This window comes from Peromyscus maniculatus, chromosome 20, assembly GCF_049852395.1.
Source record: "Peromyscus maniculatus bairdii isolate BWxNUB_F1_BW_parent chromosome 20, HU_Pman_BW_mat_3.1, whole genome shotgun sequence".
In the NCBI taxonomy this organism is placed as follows: Eukaryota; Metazoa; Chordata; class Mammalia; order Rodentia; family Cricetidae; genus Peromyscus; species Peromyscus maniculatus.
The window spans coordinates 59884902-59911030 of NC_134871.1; the positions used below are offsets into that span (position 1 = coordinate 59884902).

Genomic DNA, 26129 nt, shown 5'->3' on the forward strand with positions numbered 1-26129 from the left:
TAGACCTGCTGAATTTCTAGGTTATGTATTACATAGCAGCCTGGATCATCTTGGATGATGATTTCTTGAAGAAAGTAGTAGATGTTTAAGTCAGGAGAACCCAGAAAAGGGTAGTGATGTCACTTCGTTCTGTTTAGTATGGACTATTTAGATCTCCTTAGTTGCCTAGGGTTTTGATCATACGGGTAGAAAATCCATGGTTATTAGAATTCCCTGGGATTATTTTAATCACAAGATGCTATAAAAGACTAAAGAACTCCAGATTCTTTATTGATATTCTTTATATCAGTAACCCCACTGCTGTATGGTATTCCTTAGTCTTCCATGCTGTTCTCAGGCTCGATGCCTCCTTGTGCTTTTGTGGGCTTCAAGCACCCACTTCCCTAAACCCCTCTGAAGAACTTCCACTCTTTCTTCCTGTCCCACTGATGCTCGTGGGAAGCTAGCCCACTTGTACAACTTTCAAATATAATTTGCGTCTGATTTGAGTAAAATAGGAGGACCAAGGATTGCAGTTCCCTGGGCAGAGGAGTATGGGAGAGGAAAGGGTCTCATTTCCCAGGATCCAACTGCTTTTCCTGCTGAAAAGGACTCCAGATTCACTGATAGGGACTAAATGGCTCACTAAGACAACCCGTGCTTTCCAAAAAGCATCTCATCAAAGGTAATAAACTGCTCTCACTTAGAGCCAGGTGATCTCCAGAGAGATACATCTCACTCATGGAGATTGGTGGCAATAATTAGACTGTGCTGATTATGTAGGACTAGAAGGTATAACCTAATATTCCACTCACTCCCCTCTCCTAGACCAAAATGATCCCTCTCATAAATCCATCAGCTTATGTACTGAGAGAAATCTCTTAACTTTTTAAAGTCATTACAAATTATATTCTTTGAAAAATATTGAATAGAAGGAGGGTTTTTTTTAGCAACCTTTAGAGATGTAACCTGAGAGCTACCCAAAGCTCATATGTGTCATTTGTAAAGAAATGTATTTGATACTGTGTAGAGAGAAGCCCTCACTTCTCTTAGTGGTGCGTTAGAGCCTCTCTTTTTGTTTTTAATAACTATAACTGTTTCATGTTTGGCCTGCTCTGAAAATCGTTTCTTTGTTGCCAGTGTGGACATCCCTGAGAAGAATTCCCCAGGCAGCTAGAGCTGTGTCCCTGGCCACTGGGGAACTTTCACTGAATTGTCAGTTCCTTGTGATAGTGTGTATGCCATACTGATTCTGGTTTTGTGACTTCCTACTACTTGTGAAACGCTAACGAATGGCTTAAGATGGATTTATTTAATCTATAAATTAATATATATTTCTGTATGCCAATGGGTATACAGAAAGAAGAGCTTTTGAGAAGAGAGGCTCAAAGAAATCAGATGAAAAAGAGTTGGTAACTCCAAAATTTAAAGAGAGGAAGGATTTTCTCAACAGCCTAGTATTCAATTCATAAGTATTTTTCTTAGAATAATGAGGACTAATGGGTTAAAAGCAGAAAGTATGTAAGTGGGCTGAATATGGTGGTGCGCCTTTAACCCCAGCCCTCAGGAGGAAGAAACAGCTGGGATTTCAGGGCCAAGCTAGTCTATACAGCAAGTTCCAGGCCAGTCAGAGCTATATAGTGAGAGCCTGTCTCAACAAAAGAACAAAAGAAAGAAAGGAAGGGGGGAAGAGGGAAGGAAGACAGAAAGAGAGAGAAAGAGATTGATTGATTGGCAGATTGGTTGATTGATTGATTGAATGATTGATTGTATAAGAGCACTGAAGGTGTGAGCCAGGCAGGCCAGCATGTCTACAGTGCTGGGTACACTCATGTGACTGTGCTACAGTGATGAACTGAGTTTGTCATAGTTCTCCTACTTTGTGTTTCCAAGCAGATTATTCACTATTAACAATAACCATGCATATTTTTGAACCTCAATATTTGAGTTCTAGTACTCAAAATTCACTCCCATCAGGAAGAATAGAATAAGTTAACACCACATGAAGCATTACCAACCTATTGCTCTACCTGGTATATGAGTTTCCTACTTACTGCCATAAGAAAATACTCAGAACTCAAGAGCTTATAATGACACACATTTTCTGTCTAGACTGTCTATAGGTCAGAGGTCAAATATAGATTTCACTAGGTTAAAATTAGTGTTATCAGACAACAAATATGATGGCATATTCCTTTAATCAATCCTAGCTGAGGCGAGAGGATCATAGGCTTAAGGCTAGTCTAAACAGTGAGAATTTGTTTCAAAAAAAGAAAAAAAAAGTGTTGACAGAGACATAAACTTCCTGGAGACTTTAAGGGAGAAAAGGCTCCCTTCCCTTTTGGTCCAGCTCCTAGAAATCACTCCTTTGTCTGGTTGTCAACTCTGCCCCTGATGTGATGACATTACCACCCCGCCTTCCCCAGGCAATCTGCAATATCTCCCTGCTGTAGGGTCAGGCAATAGACTATGATTCTTTTTTTTTTCTTTTTTGCCATGTATCCTAATTTATCCATAGATTCTGTGTTACAGAGTGTGCAGATTGTAGGAGCCACTACTCTATGTCACATACCTGTAAAAGAACCTTGCTTATTCTCAACAATCAAAACAAAGTGCCTGAAAAATGATAAGATATTGAGGTAGCCAGTAATGTCAAGAAAGTGCCCTTCAATATGAAGGTTCCTTGAAAAACAAAATGAAAGAAAGAAAAACAGCTAGAAATAGTTCATTACCATAGGACCCAGCTATACCATACAGCGATCCATTATTATGAAAATATCTCTTACATGCTAGGAGGCTGGAACTTTTGTTGGACCTCAAAACCAGTTATTAATGCACCTTGAGGTCACTTAAGACTGGTATTCTACTGTGTATCCAACCTGACTCTTTAATCTGCCTTGAAGAGAACAGTGTATCAACCAATATTACTTGCCTTGGGTTTCCCATGTAATCAACCTTTACAACCTTAGTAGTATGTGACTGTAATCTTAAATTATGTACTCTTCTATGCCCCTGGCCCAGAGTAGGGATGTGTGTGTGTGTGTGTGTGTGTGTGTGTGTGTGTGTGTGCGTGTGCGTGTGTGTGTGTTATGGAAATAAGTGCTGGAAATAGAAAATATAGGTTAAAACCAACCTTATGAAATGAATATGCCATAAATGTTGAAGATAAAATATGGATATTGCTTGATAGTGTTTATCTGGGTCACTTGTTATCCGGGTCAGTTGAAGCCAGTTGGGGTATGTGACTTGTTCCCTTGTAAAACTCTGTTAAAGGTTTCTATAAAGCATCCCTTATTCCTTCCCTATGTGATACTTGCAGTGCTGTTCAACAAAAGAGAAAGTAAGCTTCTTTGTGATAGACACACTTACACACACAGGCACACACAAAGGGACAGGGACAGACAGCCACAAGACAGCATCCAGGATGGCACAGATTCAGACTTATATAATGGACAGGCAAGGGACAATGAAAGATCCAGGGAGAGAGAAGTAGATAATTTAAATACTGGGTTGCATGAGGCTAAATTATACCAAGGGAAGTGACTTTTCATTTCTTTTCCTCAATGTTACAGTGATGCAGTTTGGGTCTTATTAACTCTGAGGCTATTATTAATTCATCTAAACTGATGTAATACCAGTCTTGAGTATTTACCCAGAATACGCCAGGCTAACATATCCAGGAACACTTCCACACCAATGTTTATTGCAGCACTACTCACTACAGTGAAATTATAGGACCAATCAATGTGTCTGACAACAGTTAAATGGATGCTATGTTAGATATGGTTAATATGTAACATGTATGTTATATAACCCCCACCACTGGGACTACAGGTGACCACCTCAGCTTTTTACATAGTATAGAGATCTTAACTCATCTTTTTTTTTTTTTTTTGAGACAGGGTTTCTCTGTGTAGCTTTGCGCCTTTCCTGGATCTCGCTCTGTAGACCAGGCTGGCCTTGAACTCACAAAGATCCACCTGGCTCTGCCTCCCGAGTGCTGGGATTAAAGGCGTGCACTACCACCGCCCGGCAAGATCTTAACTCATCTTCCTGCTTACACAGCAAGATTTCTCCACAGATTCATTTCTTCTCATCTTTCTTTTCAATTCCTTTGTTTCCTTTTAATTTTATCACAGGCTTTCTATTATATGCATAGCATATTCACATCCAACCCAATTTCCACTACCTCTCCTCTTATTTCCCTTTGTTCCCTTGGGATAATTCCACTTCTCCTTTCATTTAATATATATATGTACATGATCTTTGTTGACTATATAGAACCCACAAAAACAAATGAGAGAAAATAAGTGTTTGTCTTTCTGATACTGTCTTAATTTGATCAATATGATTATCTCCATTTGCATCTGTGTTCTACAAAGGACAAAGCACCATTCTTCTTCATGACTGGAAACCATTCCAATATGTATACTATGTGATAACAAGGCCATCAGTTAAAAAATATTAACTTTGAAGCATTATTAGTTTCAATTTAAAATCCACTGCTGTATTGAGTAATGACTGAAACATGAAAAATCCTGTATTTTATAAACACTATTAAAAGGAACTTAAGACATGTATAAGTGCTACCTTTGGACATATTGTGATGCCATGAATCTTAAGAAGATGAGAACGCTGGACAGCAAGCTGTGTTGGATCACAATTAAGGTTGATAGCCATAATACAGCAAGTTCTAGAGAATAAAAGAAGGGGTCAGAGAGCAATTTCTGTGTCTTCTGATAAGGCTTTAAATGTCAATAAAATATGACTTCAAAATATCTGTTATCTAATTGAAGTAAGTGCTGCCTTTCAGTTGGAATGCGCTATTCATATCAAATATTTCAAATATTTCCTTTTCAACAGATCCCCAAGAGGAAAAAAAAATTACTGAACAAAAACATTACATATCATGTTTCAAAGTAACTTGTTAATTACCATCACAAAGTTCATACTTTGGTTGATTCTCTATTTGTATGGAAATCCTAAAGCTTAATAATATCACCAGAGACAATACATCTAGGAGAATATAATTAATATAAAACACATGTGCAAGCAAGCTTCATGATAACCAAGTAACACTCTTACTAAGTTCATTCCAAATGTGATGTTGTCAGAAGGGTTTGAAGGAACAGACTTCAAACTTGCCTATCTAGAAATCACGAAACTCTAAAACACACCCTAGACTAACAGTGATTCAAACACTGCTGTGGATCTACAAGATCCCAGGAAACCTGTTCACACACTTGTATTTTGAGGCAGTCTCTAAGGTTCTCTCTTTACTTCTGCATCTCCCTGTTTTGCCCTTTTCTGCTGTCTTCCTCATGACTTGTTTCTGTGGCTTCTCTGTTTGTATTTTGGAGTCGCCTTTATCTTCCTGTGCCATGCATTCATGCTTCTCTGGAATGGGGGATTTGTGTGTCAGGTGGTTATAGCCATCCCCAATACCCTCTTCTTCAATGGGCAATGTTTTCATAATGGCATATCCAATACTCTCTGCTGTTGGCCTGAAGTCTACTTCAGTCCTTCTTCTGTTCACTATTCCTTTAGGTTCCTTTAAACTCTTCTACATATACAATCCAAGTCCTCTTGTCACTTGCTTCAAAACTAACATTTTTAAAGGATGTAAAAATGAACCCCGTAGTCTTAGAGGACAACTCAACAATCAGGTGAACTCTATGATCATGTTTTTGGTGACCGACCATTTTAACTCCCTGGAGGATACACGGGATCTCCATTCTCTTCTAGGTACATGGACAGATTTCATTTTAGAAATGATAGATACATTGAAGAAATTTTCACTTAGTGTGCTTTCTGTGAGTAAGAATAATTAAACTATTTAAAATAATTTAGTTTTAATCCAGAGTAAGCAGAATTTTAAACAAGAGCCAGAACTCCATGTCTTTCTTAAGAGAAATTTCTTATTTCACAGACTGGTGTGGTCTGTGATGGTGATAATGAAGGAAGTGCCTTCATGCTAACAGCAGGCACTGGTCCAGTCAGCAGGTAGGTGGACAGCACCAAAGCAGAACAAGTCTTCCCTTCTCTCACACAACACATGGAAAGATGCATAAAACATGTAGAGATATGCAGGGCACATATAAAGATACAGAGCACGTATAGAGATGCAGGGCACATGTAAAGATATGCAGGGCGCATGTAGAGATACAGGACACATGTAGAGGTGAAGGACACATATAGAGATGCAGGACACATGTAGAGCTGTAAGACACATATAGGGATGCAGGGCACATGTAGAGATGCAGGACATAGTAAGAGATGCACCTCTGCTTAACACTGTTCAGTAAAACTTTTCATTTAATCACAATAGCTAAAACAAACAAACAATTAAAATCTTAAAAAAAGTATTCTGGGCAACCACAAGTCCAGATGAAACTTGAGGATTCTATTATTAAGACACAGAGGGATGAGCAAGAGAGATGGATGGCACGGCATCAAAGAGCTCTTGCTTCTTTTGAAGAGGACCCAGGTTTGGTTCCTGGTGTCCATATAGTAGCCCACAACCATCTGTAACTCTGCTTCCTCTTCTGGCATCCTCAAGCACTAGGCACATATGTGGTGCATGTACATATATGTACACAGAACACTCATACACATATAGTAAATATTATTCACTTAAAATAATTTGTGACTACTTTTCTTAAGATAATTTAATTGTTAATCTACAGAAATAATGCTGTTAACATTTCTACAATCTCTTTATCAAATGTATCTATTTATTCACCTACACATCTAGCTAAGATTCATTTTAGCCAAGTGTGTATTCATTTATTAACCACATCATTGCATTTTGCTTTCTCTAATCCAATCCATTTCTAAGACTTGAAAAATTATAATAGCTGGGAAAGTTGTATCACTTAAAGATAAGGGCAGTATAAACAATGGAACTAGAAGAGGTATTATAATATGACATGTACAGTCCATCAATAAAGCTCTGAGTGGTGTCATGAAAGCCACAGCTTTTCTGCTACTACATAATGTGCTTAGCACTGTTTGCATAAAGGCTGTTGATAATGTCAAATCAGTGCAGTGATCTAATAAGGGAAGTGCAAGAATATCTCATCAGTACCAGAATGGTTCCCTGATGAGAGTCATCATTTTACAATATTTCCCATTTTTGAGATGTGTGAAGAAATTGATTGATTGCCTTTATTACTTGTGAAACTCATATCTCTTTATTTGCAACAAATTGTGAGTAATTGGAGCCAGAGATTGTAGCTTCAGTGCTTGCCTGTTTGTCCTGAAGTCAGCAAGCAAGAGCTGAATGCTCTTTCCTGCCATGTGTCTGTACATATCTAGCTTGTTTCTGATAAATAAGGAGTATATTCCAGATGCCACTGGTGCCTACCCATAAAGCATCTGTCTGGGTACAAGAGAATGAAGACATGATACCACATGTCTCCAGTCTGGTAATGACATGTTCCTGCAGCCACTGAAATTGTGAACCACAAGGCAAATTTGTCTGCATTGGGAAGGTGTTGATAACTCTCTGGCAAAATTTCATCAATCAAGGAAATATCTCATTTCTCTTTGGGTTTGCTTATTAATGTCCCATCAGATCACCAATTTTATACATCCTAAAGGAAACAGAAAGCTGGGGAGCCAGTTTGTGTCTGGATAATATGGCACTGGTGTGAATATCTGGATGTCTAGGCATCTGTGAGTCAAGACAAGGTGTCTGACAAGCAATGTGTAAGGAACTTAAAGGTAAACAGTGATGTCATCTGTTACATAACTATCCCTGGCAGAATGCTTCTTTTGTGTGTTTCTGTATAATTATAGACTTGAGGTCCAAGATGATTGTCATTTGCTGTTACCTTCTCTAGCCTGCCTAAGTCCATTGCCAGTATGTCTGCCCACCTCTGTGAAGCCTATGTACTAGTCCATGTGTGTCCCTCTGCTCATCTGTATGTGGCCCATATGTGCTGATGTGTGCCTAGGTACCTGGAGGTATCTTTCTATCCAGGGGTCTCTATGGTGGTCTTCATTCAGAGAGCATAAAATATATATCATTCTTATGTGGAAATTCTTAGAGTTTTCTTCAACCTCCTTGCCTCTGTGACCCCTCTCTTTTCTTGGTATGGAAACTTGAACTTCTTGACTAACAGTAGCCGAGGAAACCAATTGGCTTTGTTTTCACTCTTCTGGGCCTCCAGGAGAGTTATTCTGCAATGTGATAAATGAATAGGTTACTGGTTTGGAAGTCTGCATGCACCACTTCAGAATTGTAGATGTTATTGAACCCCAAGGGAATCTGTAGAAGGGTGTCTGAGTGTTAGGCTCTAGAAATAATTGCCAGACACAGTGTTTTCAGATACAGGGGTTTGCAAACTCCCACCACTGCAGTCTTTGTTCTGAGTGATCATGTGATCATCTGCTCCCAAGCAGTAGTAACATGCTGGATGGAGGTGAGGCCCAAGTACTCTCTAAGCAAAGACTTCTTGTAAATTGAAATTTTTATTTGATAAGCCTGTGGTGGTAATCTAATTGTACTGAAATATTATTTTGATTGTATGTTAATAAATAAAGTTGTCTGGGGGTCAGAGCTATTAGAGCCATAGCAAGAGTGTGGCGGTGGTGGCACACGCCTTTAATCCCATAGATATCTGTGTGTTCAGGGATATAGCCAGCATTGGAGACATATGCCTTTAAGACCTAGGGGGCTGTACATTCAGACAGTGACGAGGCAGTCATGTGTTTGGGTTTACAACCAATGAGAAGGCAGAACAACATACTATAAAAAAAAACGAACAGACAGGAAGTAGGTCTCTTTCGCGAAGCTGGGACAGCAGGAGGAAGGGTGAGATTTTAGCTCTGAGCTCTGACCTCTCGGCTTTCTCCTTTACATTGTTTTTGTGTTTCTTATTTAATAAGACGGTTAGTTACATCAATATAAGCCTTTGAAAGTTTCCATAGGGTATTTTATTACATAAACATACTCATCCAGACTCTTAATGCCCTTGCAGATCGTATCAAATTTCTCTACCCCAACGTTTCTACATCTAAGAATTACTTTTCCTAGAATGAAGTGGCATTTATGTCTCACAGAATGTGTTCCCCCTCCCCTGAGCAGCCATTTGTCCACATTTATCTTCCTCTGTTGCCCTTGGCTCAAGCTACCCCCTAGATTTTCATCTTATCCTTTCATTGATGGGTTCATTTTCTGTCAGCCTCAGAGGAGATTCAATTAATACTGACCAGAGTCAAGAATGGCTTTCTGTCCATGATGGGAGCAGATGTGTCTCAAATGTGATGCCATCTGGAGGTGTGCTTCTTGGTTGAGGAAAAACACTTTGAATGCCTTCGTAGCTTGAAGTAGAGAGCTGTTCCCTGTTCTGCATTGGTGCCAGTGTGGCAGGGCATTTGAAGCTGGAGCCCACAGTCCTAGGTTTGGACTGAGCCTGTCTTCCTCCTAAGGTGGCAGTTCTCAACCCATGGTCATGACCCCTTTGGGGGTGAGTAGCATATCAGATATCCTGCATATCAGACATTTGCATTACGATTCATAACAGTAGCAAAATTACCTTTACAAAGTAACACAAAAATAATAGTATGGCTGTGGTTGGGGGCCACCACAATATGAGAAATTGTATTAAAAGGTGGCAGCATTAGGAAGGTTGAGAACCACCATCCTTAGGCATCAAGTTCTTTTTTGAAGGGAGACTTGGAACCCTCCAAATCCTCTGCCTTACCTTTCTCTGAGTATTGTCTCTGGACTTATCAAATGTTATCAGTCTCTTTTAAAAATATAAAGTTTAATTTCTGATTCAGATCTTTCTTAACCCCTCTATCATCCATCTGAATGAAGAGGGTTAGAAGGTAGCCAAAGAGGTCACCGTGACTCTATAGAGATAAGGAGGAAAAGCAACACCAGCAAGTCCCATGTACTTTCCTTTCAATACCCACTAGTCACATGCAGCACAGTATGGATGCTCCTGAAGAATTGAAAATATAACTACTGTAGGATCCAGACACTTGCTTTGGGGTAGTATTAAAAAATTGGCAATCAGCATTTTAAAGAGATTCCACTACTTCCTCTCACATTTCAGTTACATTACCATCCACAGTAGCCAAGATATCCAAATTCTCTAATAGATGAATATTTTAAGCGTGTAGCATATGCAGATAGCAGAGTAGTTTTTAGCCTCAAAAAAGAAGAAAATTCTCCAATAACTGGCAACATGGATAAACTTAGAGGATATTACCCCTCCCCCAATGAAATAAGCCAGTGACAGAAATATATGCACTTGTTTATGTCAGTTACATAAAATAGACTCATGAACTAGAAGAATGGAACCTTACCAGGGCAGAAGGAATCAAGAAATAAAGCTATCAAGTAATGAGCATCAGATTCCCTCTGAGCAAGATGCGCAAACCCTGGAGATGCTGGGCAACACTGTCGTAGAGTCAACATTAATTTGTTGTACACTTAAATATTTTAGAAGGCAGAACTTACCTTAAATGTTTCTGCCATAAGAATAACAAATTTTATTCAAGTGTCTTCTAACAATTTAAAATTATGTGAATTTATTTTTTTAAAGAATAAACACCATTAGTAATAGATGGAATTTTTCCATAAAATATGTTACATGAGAAGTTTGTCCTGTTAGGGAAGAAAGTTAGTTCTTTTTTTCCACAGTTGATACTGAAAACTGAATGAATTAAAGCACATGTACGCATGGTCAGCACACCAAGTGGCTGATGGTATTGTGTAAATAAGGGTGCATGGATGCTCATTGTCTTCCTGCCCCGCTTTGCATCACAGGAGCTCACACAGGATTGGACGTTCCCTGAATCTGGGGTTAAGGAGGAGGCTTACAGTTTTGTCCCTGAGATTCAGTCCTACAGGTGGGAAATCCGGAAACGAGATGGAGAGGATCTTACCGTGGGTCAAGTGACAACAGTGCTAAGGTGTGTGGGGGATGTGACTAAGTGTGGGGCGATTGTGACGCCATCATGGCTCGGACACCAATCACAGCGTCACCTCTAGACCACAGCTGAGCTTGTTTTGCTCGCTTGCTTGCTTGCTTATACTTAGTTTCGTTTTTTGTTGTTGTTGTTGTTGGACTTTCCAGGTTTTTGACACAAGGTCTTAAGACTGATTTTACACGCACTATGTATTTGAGGTTCTGATCCTCGTAGCTCCACCTTCGAGTACGGGAATCACAGGTTATTGACGCTATACCTGGTTTAAGTGGTGTTAGGAATTAAACTCATGGTTTTATGAATGCTAGGCAAGCACTTTACCAGGTGAGTTATATCCCTAGCCTTTTGTTTTGTTGTTTGGAAATATCTCACACAGGTACCCTTGACATCTAGGAACCCATTGTCTTTGCAAGCCCTAGGCTTATATTTCTAAATCCCCATTAGCAATTGTAGTGGGTAGCTGTTCCAGCTTTGACCTTGAAACCCTGGCCCTAGTGTGACAGCTGGTAACTGCCACACCTGCCTCTGACCTGCCCCTGGGGCGTGGCTGAGAGGGAGACCCTTAAGACTTGGGGTGTGTATGTGTTTGCCCCTCCTGGATACCTCATGGTCTTGGAAGCTGGATGGTACCTCATCTCTCCCTTATCTTGTAACCAAACCCTATACAAAATCTCCTGGATCCTGTAAGTTACTCCAGAAATAAACCTCTCTTGATTATCAGATAAATTATGTGGAATTGCCTCATTAATTACAGTTATAAGCAATTTTACAGGATCTCTTGCTGTTGAAATTCCCCATGTGCTTTCTCTTTCCTGGATGATGCATTGCTTACAACACTAAGGCACTGCTGTGTTGACACTAAAAAGTTGTTAGGGAGTTCAAGTCACAGGAAGAAATTAAGGCACTGGTAAAGTAAGTAAAATGAACAATCTTAAGAGTTACCACTACTATTTCAGCTTCCTCTACTTTGGTTTCTACATGATTTAAGAGGCCGACATGTTTCTGTTGCTGTGAAGAGAAACCATGACTATGGCAGCTCTTGTAAAGGAAAACACTTAATTGGTGCTGACTTAACAGTTCAGAGTCCATTATCATCATGGCAGGAAGTATGGTGTGCAGACATACATGGTGCTGGAGAAGGAGCAGAGAGCTCTACATCTGGATCTGCAGAAAGCAGGAAAAGATAATGAGTTACTTAGGCCTGGCTTAAGCCTCTGAGGTCCCAAAGCCTGTCCCCAATGACACACCTTCTCCAACAATACCACATCTATTCCAACAAGGACACATCTCCTAATAGTGCCAGTCCCTATGAGCTTATGAGGCCATTTTCATTCAAACTACCCCAACTCTCATAAGCTCATACATTTGAAGCCTTGGTGGCCCTCCCACCTCAATCACTAATTAAGATAATGCCCACAGCTGGATCTTATGGAGGCATTTTCTCAATTCAGGTTCTCTCCTTTCAGATAACTCCAGCTTGCTTTAAGTTGACATAAAACTTTCCAGCACAGATTGAAAGCCATATAATGGCTGAAAAAAATTAAAGAGGTCATAAGCAGGTAGAACAGCATCCTGTGTTCATGGATTTGAAGACTGAGTAGTTGTTAAGGTTTCATCATTGCTCAAAGCAGCCTATGGTCTCAGTGGCGTCCTTGCCTGAACCCAGTGTGCAGTGTTTGCTGGGAAGGGATGGAGATATAGGGCCCAGAAGTCACTCCTGTACCCCAGCTCACACCAGGAATGGGATAGTCAAGTTCCAGGCTTTTACAGCTAGCTCTTCAAGTGACTAAGTTTTTAAATAAAAACGTAGTAAATAGAAAAATGAGACGTTATGACAAAGAAGCTAGAACTACAAAAAATAAGAACTTAAGAGAATTCTAGAAATTAAAAGTATAGTAGCTAAACTAAAAGTCAACTGGATGGATTTAACAAAAATTAGAAAAGTGTGATAATCAGTGATAAGTAGTGGTGGTAGACTAAAAGTAGTAATTCTAGAGAACTGAGAAAAAATAAGATTAAAAAAAAATCTCTTAAACTGTTATCTTGTTAGCTGCCCACGTCATTTAGCACGCCATTCCTGTTATTATGTGGTAACTCTCTTTACTAAGCATATTCAGCTCCTTACATAACTGTATTTTATCCTACTTAAACCACTAAGTCTATTTTCCAATCAATTATCCCTTTTCAGGTGAATGTGATGCTCTATGTGATTTGTCCACTGGGTTCATTTTGATCTAGATTTTTATTGTTATGCTTTTTATGAATGTTTTATACACTTGCATTTCCTCAGTAATTGTAAACGCTGATATTAAACACTGATGAGTATAGATTTGATTTCTATTTGTATATAACATTCACATGTGTTGATTTTTTCACAATAAATGATTTTCATGTAGCATTTGAATGATTTTTTTTACTGTATCTCATGTTCAGAAAAGTGTTTATTTCCCCATGAGAGTCATACTGTGAACATAATTTCTGCTGAATTCAAAGATTATTTTATTAACTTTTGATTTCTTCCCACAGGGAAATTCCTGTGAACAGATCTCACTGTTTCCTTCCTCCAAGGTTGCCCCCTGCCCCATTTATGACTAATTAGTCTTTTTCCATTTTATTCCTAAACCCGTTTCCATAGACACTCAGCCGACAGTGGCATCTCATCATTTTTCCTCTGTGGTTGGACACCAGATGAAGCCAAAGCCATAGTCCCCGTTCCAGCGTTAGAACCAGCTCCCTGACTTGCCAACCTCAGCTCCTCTTCCAGGCTCTAAGCTTGTCAAGGTGCCTGTGCGCACTATTTTCATGGTAGCTGTGCCAGAGCCACCTTCCCATCAGCGAGTCTGGGTGGAACTCTTCCTGATACGTGATTCCATGGAGTTCAGCGCTCATACTGTGTCAGTGCCGTGTTTGCAGGACTCGTGGTGTTGAAGAGCCGCCGCGGAGTAGGGTTGATCTTACCACGTGGAGGCTGTTAAGCACTTAGCTAACAGATGCATGTGTATGTCATTAACTTCTACTGCTTCATCCTTTGCTGCTTAACACTCTAGTTATATATTTGACTCCCAAGTTGTCCAAACAAACCCCTATTTTTGTGCCAACCAGATAATTCTGGTTTTCCTCACAAGCCCCAGAATGAATGATGTTGTTCTATGTAACTGATTTTTTTCCACAATGCAGTACAAAACTAAAGGCATATAAAATAATAGAGTAGCCAAAATGAACATAGGGTTCGAGACCAGAGGTTCCTAATGCTGCGACCCTTTAATATAGTTCCTCATGATGTGGTGACCCCAATCATAAATTCTTTGCTACTTCATAACTGTAATTTCAACACTGTTATGAATTGTAGTGTAAATATTTATGCTTTCTGATGATCTCAGGTGACCCCCACGAAAGGTTCATTTGACTCCAAGGGGGGCGTGACCCACAGGTTGAGAACTACTATTCTAGTTAGTAAAAGAGAATTAACAGTCAAGAAAAGAGTTAACGAATTTTAAGAATGCCAGAATTTTCCATTTCCTATGGCAGTTTTCAGTAATGATAAAGTTTGCTTGCTTTGTTCGTTTGAAACATTTCTGTTTTTACAATAATTAATGGCTCATAAGAGAATCCTAGAATAATCCCAAACCAAATTTCTTTGCCAGGATTGTCACTGAGAAGGAGAACTGCTCTGCTTGTCTGGAAAACACCAGAGCAGGAGTTGTGTGATCTTGCTTCACACCTGCGCAGAAGAGTTCCCATGGCATGCCTCTTTGTTCTGTTTTAGGTGCCTCATGGCTAGTGGGAGCACAGACTGTCTGGGGATCATTATTCAGTGTGGTGATGCCTCAGCAGAAACCACGGTAAACTGTGGTGCTTTTTATCATCCAAACTGCTGCCAGCCTTATTAAAACTGAAGTTGTTTATCAAAACTATGGCTCCAACTCTTAAAGCTTTCAGACTTCCCTTCCATCTCAGTTGTCCATTTCTGAATAAAAGAGTAACAATAGAAATATAGCTAAAACCTTCCAGAAATAAAATACAATATTTAAAAATAACAGAGCAGAGCAAGCTGCAAGAAAGGAAGTAGCATACAAAACTTGAATAACAGACAACATTCAGGGCAAAAAAAATGATGGAAGAGACAAAAGAGCAGAATGATTTGATTCATAAAGTAATTTCTCCTGGAAGAAGACCATGGCACTCACTAGAAAGCAATCGCATCATCATTGCCGTACAACTTGTGTTCACAAACTAGCTGTAGATTCAGGGTCCTAATATTTCCTTTCTGCTCACTTCAGTCCATGGAAGGCAGCTGTCTTATAAATTTTAAGCAGAAGATAATTTATGGAATTTCTATTCAAAGGTCCTGTTTTTCTTCTCATAGGTAAGAAATACTGTTATCCTCTCTCACTGGACAGCAGGTTTGTCTATCAACCCTGATCATATTCCATTTTAATTCTGTGCCTGGGTTGCTACATGAAATACAACCCTGCCTAAGCCACAGCACGAACAAAAGCAAAACAAACAACTTTATATTATGTTTGATTTTGAATGATGAATCAGAGACACTTCAAATGGCTTGCTTAAGTCAGAACTAACTGCCAGGTTATTTTCTTAGGTTATTCATGGAATTTATCATGAAGAAGGCAAATCTTGACTCATGTTTACTGTCTTAGAAGGACGCAATTTAAAAAAGAACAGATCATTGTAAACAGAACAAATAAAATTTAACATCTTTTCAAAGTCAAGTTTCTCTTTATCTATATAGATATATCTGTATCTATCTTTCTATCATCTACCCATAGATAGATAGATAGATAGATAGATAGATAGATAGATAGATAGATAGATGATAGATAGATATCCATAACAAACAGAGAAACATCAGAATTAAATGACACCATACATCAAATGGACTTAAAAGTTATCTACAGAATATTCTACCCAAACACCAAAGAATATACATTCTACTAAAAGGCACATGGAAACTTCTCTAAAATATACCACATTCCGGGACACAAAACAAATTTTAACAAATTCTGAAAGACTAGAATAACTCTATGGCTCTAATGTGAGGCTAACACAATAAGACTTAATATTCAACAGGAAACAAATATCTATTAAGCACACAAATCCATAGAGATTAAAGAACTCATTAAAGAAATAAGAAAGACTTTTTAAAAAATCCCTATAACTAAATGAAAATGAAAACACAACACACCAAAAACAGTCCCATGAAGACAATCTTTAAGAGCAAAAATAAACAACTTACTGATGTATCTCGAAACCTGAAAAAACAAAACCTAACCCAACCCCAACAAATGAGAGCAGAAATTAATTATATAGAAATAAAACAATACAAATAATCAACATGTCTAAGAGCTGGTTCTTTGAGAAATTAAACAAGATCCATAGACTGCTGGCCCAACTAAGCAGAAGAAAGAAAGAAAGATAGGACCCAAATTAACAGAGTCAGAAATGAACAAGAAACATTAAAATGGAAATATAAAAATATACTAAAAGAAAACCAGAATAGTAAAAGGGAACACTCTACAAACTTATACTCCATTATGTTAGATAAACTAACAAGAAATGGATGAATTTCTAGATTCATCCAAATCACCAAAATTGAACCAAGAAAAGATCAACAACTTCAAGAGATCTACAACAAAGGAAGATGTTGAAACAGCAATAAAAAGCCTTCTAGCTAGAGAAGTCCTGAACAGGTGGATTCACAGCAGAACTCTAGCAGACTTTCAAAGATCTACAGCCAATCCTTCAAACCATAAAAAATAAATAGGATGAGTCCTAAGCATCTATGGAGCCAGTGTCATGGTAAGACATAAATCAGGTATGGAACAACCAGCTGCTTGGCTTCTCAAGGGTCCAGTATTACTGCTCCTTCCTGCACAGCACATTACGTCATCTTGAAGAAAGACACCCTAGTGTAGTGTGCCATCTACCTTCAAACTGCAGCCACCTTAAATCTTAGGATTTTCTGATGGTAGGTATCCTCCTCCATGTAGTTCAATACCTTCTTTTATTAATCTATAAATTAAAACACTGTCTTTATATTGGTTTCCACTAAAACATAATGGATTAATAAGAATAGAAAAATGCAATAAAATTTGCAGTGGAGAAGCGTGTAAGGGAAAGCATTCAGTCAGTGCTTCTTGACATTTTCAATTTCTGTGGGCACTCACCACAAAAACTGCCTTTTATTATATCCACAAGGTCCTCAGAATGTTCACAAAGTGGCCTTTGGTTCATGCTCTGGAATAAAATCCCTTCTCTGTTGGTCCCTGAATCTGTCTCTAGAAATTTCTTAGATGTTATTCTTAGAAATTGTATGTTTGGGAATCCAGTGGTAGAATTGGATACTTGAAGAACGAGTGATTGTTTTAATAATGAAAATAAAAAGCGTTTGAAGTAGGGCAAGGTAGAAAAGACCAATTATTAGATACTGGTCTGTTGGTTTATTTAAAGTACTGCTTGTACTGCTAATTGACAGATACCATTTTACCTTGCTAGCTGAAAGAGAATGACTTGGACAGGGACCAGGCATTGAAAAGGCTCAGCCCCAAGGCAACCATTGCCCTTAGCAACCTGACCACACAAGCTTACACCTGTCAACTGTAATGTATGCTTTGGAAAACAAAAGGCTAACTGCCATGGATGATTCTGAAAGAAGTCCTGCTTGTTTGCCTGCTCATCCCACCTGTGGTTTTAGAGTATAAAATGAGAATGTAAACTGGACCCAGATCTGAAGTCTTTCAGAAGATGCCCTGGCTCTAGTCGTCTGGTGAATAAATCTCCTTTCTTCCACTCTCATCATCAGAGTGCTTGTTCTAGAGAGATCCCTGCAATACTATTGCAAGCATTTCTTCAGCAAAACAACTTCCTCAAAAATATTATAAGCATCGTGGTCTTCCTCTGAGCACATTGGCATGACGATTGTTATTGGAGACACAATTTCATCGCAAACTTCCCCATCCTCTGGCTCTTACAGTCTTTCTGCCCCCTCTTTTGAAATGTTCCCTGAGCCTTAGGTGCAGGAGGTATTAGTGTTTTCATTGGTTGTGGTTTTCTGTAATGGTCTCTGTCTGTTGCAAAGAAAACTTTTCTTGACGAGGGGTGAGGACTACACACACACACACACACACACACACACACACACACACACACACACACGTGCACTCATACACACTACAGGTAATTAAGGAATGCTGGAAGTGAGGAACAGTCTTCCTCAGGGAAGAACACACCAATTGGTTATCCAATACCTAATGACAGGCCCTGAACACATCATAGAAATAACATTACACAGACTGAGCAGTTGTATTTAGGAATATTTATGTATATGCATATAAGCATATAACAACAATTAATGAACAAAGATATCATGAATTGAAAAGAGAACAAGGGATACATGGGAGTATCTGAAGGGAGGAAAGGGAAGGGGCAATAATGTAAGTAATTATGATCTAAAAGATAAAAGAAATAATAAAAATTAAATTAAATTAAAAAATATAGCATGCAACTGATTTCTCTTGTGGCCAGTTCCATGTGTGAGCAAACAAACCCAAAAATGTCAGAGAGAACTGACTATCCTAGATCAGGCTGTCTAATTTTTGACTGTGGGCTTTTCCTGTTGCCTCCACGCTCATTAAAATTGAGACTGTATACAATAAGAATGATTATCAAATATTATCCAGGAGTAATAAGGAATAATGGACCTAGATAAGATGGAACTACAACCAATGTGAACAATATCAAACAAGAGACACATACTAAAATCTTAACAAAGTTAGCCTTACATGTTCATCTCAGTGTATAGTCTATTAAATCAATACTACATTTGTATCATGAATTTTTAAATATAGACTGCATAGGAAAAGCTATTCAAATGTAATTACTGTGTTTTATTTCAAAATGTTTCTTCTAAATTATTGTTGACATCACTACCAATATGAATAGAATCAAAATGAAATTTGATTTATAATCTTGTCTTATAAAAATATTTCTTAATGCTTAAAAAAAAGAAAGAAATTGAGACTGTATTAAAGTCATCTTAAACCATAGACTTGTTTAGGAAGGCAAGGTTTTTTTGGCTTCTAACTTAGTTTTTATCACCTGGTAAAGTGTTTATAGTCATAAGAGTGTGTCAGTTTGTATGTGTGGGTTTAAATATTTGCCCCTCCTAAACCAATCTTGAAATGTAATTGCTCTCTCAACAACATTGAAATGTTGGGCCTTTGAGATGTTCTTAGACATCAAGCACTTTTCCATTGTAAAGAGGCAAGCTCACGTCTTCTCTTCCTGAGATAAAGCTACCAGAAAGTACTGACCAGGTGGTAGCTCTTGCATTTTGAACTTCCCAGCCTTAAGAACTGAGAAAATATTAATATTAATTACATATTACCCAGTCTTAGGGCAGCTGCAGAAAATTAACAGTCTCTACCACATGCTGTAAGACTGTATAAAATAGAAGGGAATATAGTTTTAAAATATACTTGTTTTCCTTTTAAAAAAAGATTGCTTGATTAGGATCTTCAAATAGGGCTAATAATACTCCGTTTGTGCCATTCATGACTATAATCAATGAGTTGATATTTAACATACCTAACTTTGTGATTTGTTAAGTAAATGAAAGGAGATAACTGTTGACTTAGAACAAATGAAATTATAAGTTGATAAACAGTGTAAGAAGGCATTAAAACCTTTAAGAAGGTATTAAAAGAATGAACCTTTAGGACAGATTATACAGTATGTATTTACAGTTTATAGAAGTTTTGAAGAAGTCTGAGATTAAAGTGGTCTGAATTTGCCCCCAGTTGTAACTAGAGAAAACTCTAAGTATGCATTAATAAAAAAAAATGCCCAGATAATATCCCCTGATTTTCTATCAGATCAGATAGAGATATTGGCATGAAAATCAAAGCAAATACCAAAGCCTGACCACTGATTGTACTGTGCAGTCAACCCTGAATTGCAGACTTCTGCCATCATCAAAGACTTTCCTGAAGTGGTACAACTTAATCTTACTCATAAAGGTTGGCTAGTGCTAAGGTGAATAAGAACGAAATGCAGAGTGGAGTATGAGCATTGCAGGCCAGAACCAGAAGAGTATCTGTCATCAGCTCCCATCATCAATGCTGCATTTCTGTCTTTGATGTCTTTAACATTTCGTGACTTCTATTGAGACACTTGATATAGATAATGTCCCTGTGAACAAGGATCTCTCAGTGAAGTTGTCATCTGGAACACTACTTGACTTCTTTCCAAGCTTCTGCATCCACTGCTCATGTGTTCATTATGGACCTACTAGACATTACCAGCTGATACACCCATCTAAGTGCCTATGATTGCTCATTCACCACTATCTTTCCTCCCCTCATATCAAGGTGAATGCAGCCGTACAGAAAAAGCCTCAGCAAAAGTAAAAGTCAAACAATGCACAAAGCTCAAACTATAGATCATGACTCTCTTAGATTCATTTTTGTACATAATTTATTAAAATTCAATATGCTTCCAGTTTGTTGTCCTCTTTGTCCTGAGTCATTTCTATTTATCCTTGTCCATATTACTAATCACTATACATCTTCTTCAGGAGTTGGCTTCAAATGTCAATTAAGTAGTACCCTGCATATAGAACACACTTGAAGATTGCTCAAGTTGACAGAGCAGCATTGTAGGCACACCCTTTAGGTCCTTATTTGACACTTGAATGCATCCCTTTACTTTATAGTCTCTATGCTCAAAATGACCCCATGAAAACATCTATTTTCTAGAAGCATTTGGAATTTAGTCAATACTTATTTCAAATAGCTTGTTCTCAGAATTACCTTTCTTGTAAATTTAAGTTATTTTATGTTTATTCTTTCTCAAACATGTTCTGCGTCAACCCTTAAATCTCTCCTCCAGAGCTTGGCCATATAATTATGTTGATTACATTCCCATTTCTTTCTTTCCAAGTGCACCAGGTAATTGCAGAGGTTCAGCTGAGTCTATGCTAGGCTCAGATTCATTTACTGTGCTAATAAAAGGTTTAACCCTTTGGTGCTGGCAGCTCAGCAGCTCCTTCTGCACATGTTCCTACATTTTGTAGCTTAAAGAAAATTCCCATCGTAGGTACAGACTAAACTGGTAATCAAAACAAAAGTATTGTCCGTATTTGTTAAAGATTAAAATATTTAGATATATTGCATCTACCATACTTGCACCAGGGACACTGTCCTCAAAGCATATATAAACAGTTCATATAGCACTTAGCACACATTCACACACACACACACACACACACACACACACACACACACACACACATCACATCACATCACATCACATCACATCACAGTCAAACACAAAAACTCTACCCCACAACTCCTACTATGCTTGGTGGTTATCTCATGGTTCTGGCATCTACAATATGCTAGAGTCACCACAGGCTGCACCTTTACCAACAACACCCTGGCCCCTCTTTAGGGGTTCTGGTCCTTGATATGATGCCAAGCTTCAACCTTTCTCCATAATACCCTCTATCCTGGGATTTCCATTGCAGCTGAGGCCTTACTTTCATTGATGGCCTCTCCAGGTCACTCATGGTACTGAGCTTTGGTTGTTCTCCATGGTCCTTCCATGGTGGAATGTCCACTACAACTGTGGTTGCACCTTTACCAATGGCTTTCTGTCCTCTTCTAGTACCAACCCTCAACTGCTCTCCAAGTACCAACCCTCAACTGCTCTCCATGACCCCTTCATGCCTTCAAAACAAGTGCTGCATGGGGAACTCTAACATATTATTAAGTTCAGCTACCAGTACAAGATGCAGCCTTGGCCCCCTCTTGAGCACAGCTTCTGTGTGCTAACCCTGAGGAAATATCCTTGGATTTCTACCCTCATGATTCTGCTCTCTTCTTAGTCACCACTGATCTCTCAAAGCTAACCAGCATCAATTGTCCACTTTAGTAGTACTCTTGTCCTGTTAATCAGAGCTGATTCTTTGGCCAAGCAGACCCCACAGATTCTTAATTTGATACTTAATTCAAGTTTATCCATGAATTACCCTGATAGAGTCCTTGAGGGACTTGCAAACATCTTTGCGAACTTCACAAGCCAGGCCTTCATTATCTACATTTCTCTTGGCATTCTTATCTTCCAAGCTCTCACAGAATAGCCCATTAATCTCTGAACATTCAAAGGCCCTTTCATCCCAAAGTTCTTCCACAATCATCCCCCAAACAGCATGGTCAGGTTTGTTAGAGCACTGTTCCACAGACCTGATACCAATTTCTGTTTTAGTTTGCTTTCTATTGCTGTGAGGAAAACACCACGAGAAAAAGCTACTTGGGGAAGATAAGGTTTCTTGCCAACATGTCTGGATCACAGTCTCTCACTGGGGGAAGCCAAAGCAGGTACACAAGGTAGGAACCCAGAAGCAGGAACTGGAGTAGACGCCATGGGAGAACATTGCTTTCAGCGTCACTCCTCTTGGCTTGCTCCCCTACATTTCTTCCTATGTAATCCAGAGCCACCCATCATCTAGAAATTACATTCTTTCGACTTCTGCTTACGCAATGCTCCTTGAACCTTGGTCATGGTGGGGCTGATATAGATGCCCAATTTACAGCTGAACACTCAGTCACTTCTTCTTGTTTTTTTGACAAATTATGCCTCTCTCTCTCTCTCCATTGACTGCCCTCCACAGCAAAAACAAAGCAACACTAACAACAACAAAGCCAAGCTTCTATGACCAAGATTGAGAACGGTCCATGTCTATTAATGTACATAAATATTTAGAAGACAATTTGACATAAAAACTTATCAAAATAACAATAGCAGACTCTATCAGAAAACCTCACAGCTATGGGCTTGTGACTGAGATTACAGTGCCAGGCATGGGATTCCCTTCTGTGATGCAAACTCAGATCCCATCACTGAGTAGTTACTTCCTAACCGTCATGCTGCTGTTGCACCACTACTGATAGGCACACCTTGCCTGGGCACTTAGTATCCGTCTGTAGGGTCCAGTGCTGAATAAGAACACAAATATCTTTTCTCCCACAGCAGCCTGTATCCACCTTCTAGTGTTATGAAAACTAGACAGCAGGGAGGGAATGTCTTAACTAATGACTCTCTATTCTGCAGCCAAGGTGTGATGCATCATCAGGAATAAGACTACCCATCTAATTTTGGTGGGTAAACATGAGGACGGCCATAGTTTATGTTTCTTTAAGAGAAGGATCTCAGGCCTTCCTGACCAGTGATACTTCGGGAGGTATCTTGTGTCTTGTACTGTAATTTTCATTTAATATCTCATATATTCTTGGAACAACACTATGCACTCATGCAGGGTAATTACCCTCAAACTCTTTTAGACATCGTTGTATTCATTACTTTATCATTGTTGCAATAAAATATCACAAAGAAAAGCAAGTTATGAAAGAGGTTTATTTTGGTGTGTGGTTTTTAGACGGAGAGTCCATAGTGGTAAAGATGACATGGCAACAGGTTTCCAAAGCAGAAAGCTGACTGATCACATGTCATCAGCACATCAGGAAACAGAGAGAGAGAGGAGAGAGAGAGAGAGAGAGAGAGAGAGAGAGAGAGAGAGAGAGAGAGAGAGAGAGAGAGAGAGAGATCTGAAAGTGGGGTGAGGCTGTGAACTTTCAGAAACTCCTTTCCCCCAGTGACACTTCCTCCAGCAAGATTGCACCTCTTAAAGGTTTCACAGTCATCCCAATCAGCACTATCAGCTGTGGACCAAATGTTCAAATATCTGAGTCTGTGGGGGACACTTTTCATTCAAGCCACCACGGCTGTATTTTGCAGTTAGCTTACTTATGAGTAGGTTTCCATAAGACTCTTTTCATATATCCTTAGTTTTAGTTAACCCACTCTCTACCTTCTTCTCTCTTCCAGTCCCCTGACCCAGTCCCTACTTCATCCCTTAACCCTCGGTTAGCCTTTCTTCTTTCTTTTCTCATGTGTTCTACAAAACTACCATCTTTAAACTTACTTTCTTTTTTAAAGTTGTGTTGTGAGATAATGCTGGATGAACAAAGAAAATCTACGTTGGGTCATGAATAGCCCTTCTCTACTGGTGGCAGGAGCTGGGCAGACTAGGAAAGTATGCGAATGTATAAGATCATGCCCTAAACAGTGACAATTTTGTGTCTCTCCTGTTTAGAAGCATACTATTTCTTTTCTTTTGTCTAATTGCTCTAAGACTCCTGATATTATGTTTAGTAGAAGGCAAGTGCATACTTACCTTTTCTGTGTCTTCCAGGGAAGTCTTTCAGCTTTCACCACTGAATATAACATACAATGGGCTTAATATTTTTGACTATTATTCCACTGAGAAACTTTACTCCTATATCTCAATTGTTGTATGATCATACCATCTTGAATTTATCCAATATCATGTGTATACACACACACACACACACACACACACACACACACACACGTGTATGTGTATATAATTTACAGAGGATTTTATCACAGTGGTATATCGAATATTGTCAAATAAATTTTCTGTATCAACTGAGATGATCATATAGCTTTTGTCTTACAAATTTCTAATGTAATGTACCATATTAATTGATTTACATATTTTGACCCATCCTTGTATCCTAGGAATAAATCCAATTTGATCATGATGGATAACCCTTTTAATGGGTTGGTGATTCAGTTTGATAGTATTTTGTTGGCATTTTTATAAGTATTTTCATCACAAATGTTGACCCTAAACTTTATTTTCTTTATTATTCTACTCTGGATCTGGCATCAAGGTAGTATTGACTTTGCTAAAGGAGTCTGGAAATATTCATTCAACATTTTTTAGAGGAATTGAAAGTGAGTGGTATTTGCTTTTGAATTATTTGGTAGAATATTTGGTAGACACCATTAGGTCCAGGGCCTTTCTTTTAATGAGAAATTTTTTATTACAGACTTAACCTTTTTTGTTTTGTTTGTTCAGAGTTCTATGTCTTCATTACTTTGTCTTTGTAAAATTTGTCTGGAAATGTATTTTTTCTGTTATCCATTTTATTCACAGTAGTTGCTTTTAGTTACATATAGGCAAGTCAAAGAAACACAGACATCTTTTGATTTAAGTTGATCAAGTAAAACCTCCTGGAGGCACAGAGCCACTGAAGCTATTTTATTTTCAAATGTATATAATAGGCTCTTCGATCTTGTGAACATCCATTTACAACACAAGTTATACTTTGCTGAAATCATCAGCTCTCTTGATGTTGTCCTCTTAAAGGTCCCTGAAGATAGGGACTACATATTGTTTCTTTCTGTTTACTGTGATGCATCCTTAGTGAGTGGAAGGTCACTATGGTCAGTATGATGCTGGTAACAAGAATTATGGTGCAATTCCCAAAGGAAAGAGAAGTGTTCATATAGCTTTGCTTATTGGAGGGTCTGGCTCAATTATTTTAAGGCAGGTTAAAATGTTCCTTCCTGGTGGCACTTGTTTGCTTACATTGACACTTAACTGAATTGCATATTGAATGAACACATTTATCAATGTATGAATGAATGACAGGAATTAGGATCTATAGAGGAAACTTCATATTTCTCCAGGTGTACCAACCAGCTTCTTTTTTTAATTTTATTTATTTATTTATTTATTTATTTATTTATTTATTTATTTATTGGTTTTTCAAGACAGGGTTTCTCTGTGTAGCGTTGTGCCTTTCCTGGATCTCGCTCTGTAGACCAGGCTGGCCTTGAACTCACAAAGATCCACCTGCCTCTGCCTCCCGAGTGCTGGGATTAAAGACGTGTGCTACCACCGCCCGGCTCAACCACCTTCTTATCACTCTGCATGTGTTAAGATTATATAAGACAAAAGATACTCCTGAGGAAAGGTCCAATTCTGAGTCCTTTATAGTCCAAACTGGAAGGTGTGTATCCATTCATGAGATGTAGAATAAAGTAATTCTAATGATGACATTGGTGCCTCAGTTGTATGCCTAATTTTCAATATCTCTCATATATAGTCGTGAGTGACAAGTTGATGCTATCTTATATTGCAGCAATAAAAGAAAATAGAGTTTGTTTAGCAATAAAACAATGTTTTGGCAAGAACCCGATTGCTCTCAGTTTTTATGCTTACTGTCTCCTCGACACAAATTTATCAAAGCTGACAATTTGAAGTCAGTTTTTTTTTTCATTTACTGGAGTTAAATGTATCCATTTTTATTTTCCCA

General features: G+C 38.5%; 1 protein-coding gene across 2 annotated transcripts in view; it reads right to left on the bottom strand.

Annotated features, from left to right (window-relative positions):
* Positions 1-9449: 9449 nt before the first annotated feature.
* Positions 9450-26129, bottom strand: part of Cpne8 (copine 8) — a 230951-nt gene continuing 214271 nt past the window's right edge. The window contains exon 20 of one of the 2 annotated variants that reach the window (XM_076556619.1): positions 9450-9473. In XM_076556619.1, the coding sequence (XP_076412734.1) occupies positions 9465-9473 (9 nt within the window). In that variant the 3' untranslated portion in view covers positions 9450-9464. Of the gene's footprint in view, positions 9474-10516; positions 12088-26129 lie in introns of those variants that run through there. The other variant, XM_076556618.1, reaches the window with a different exon arrangement.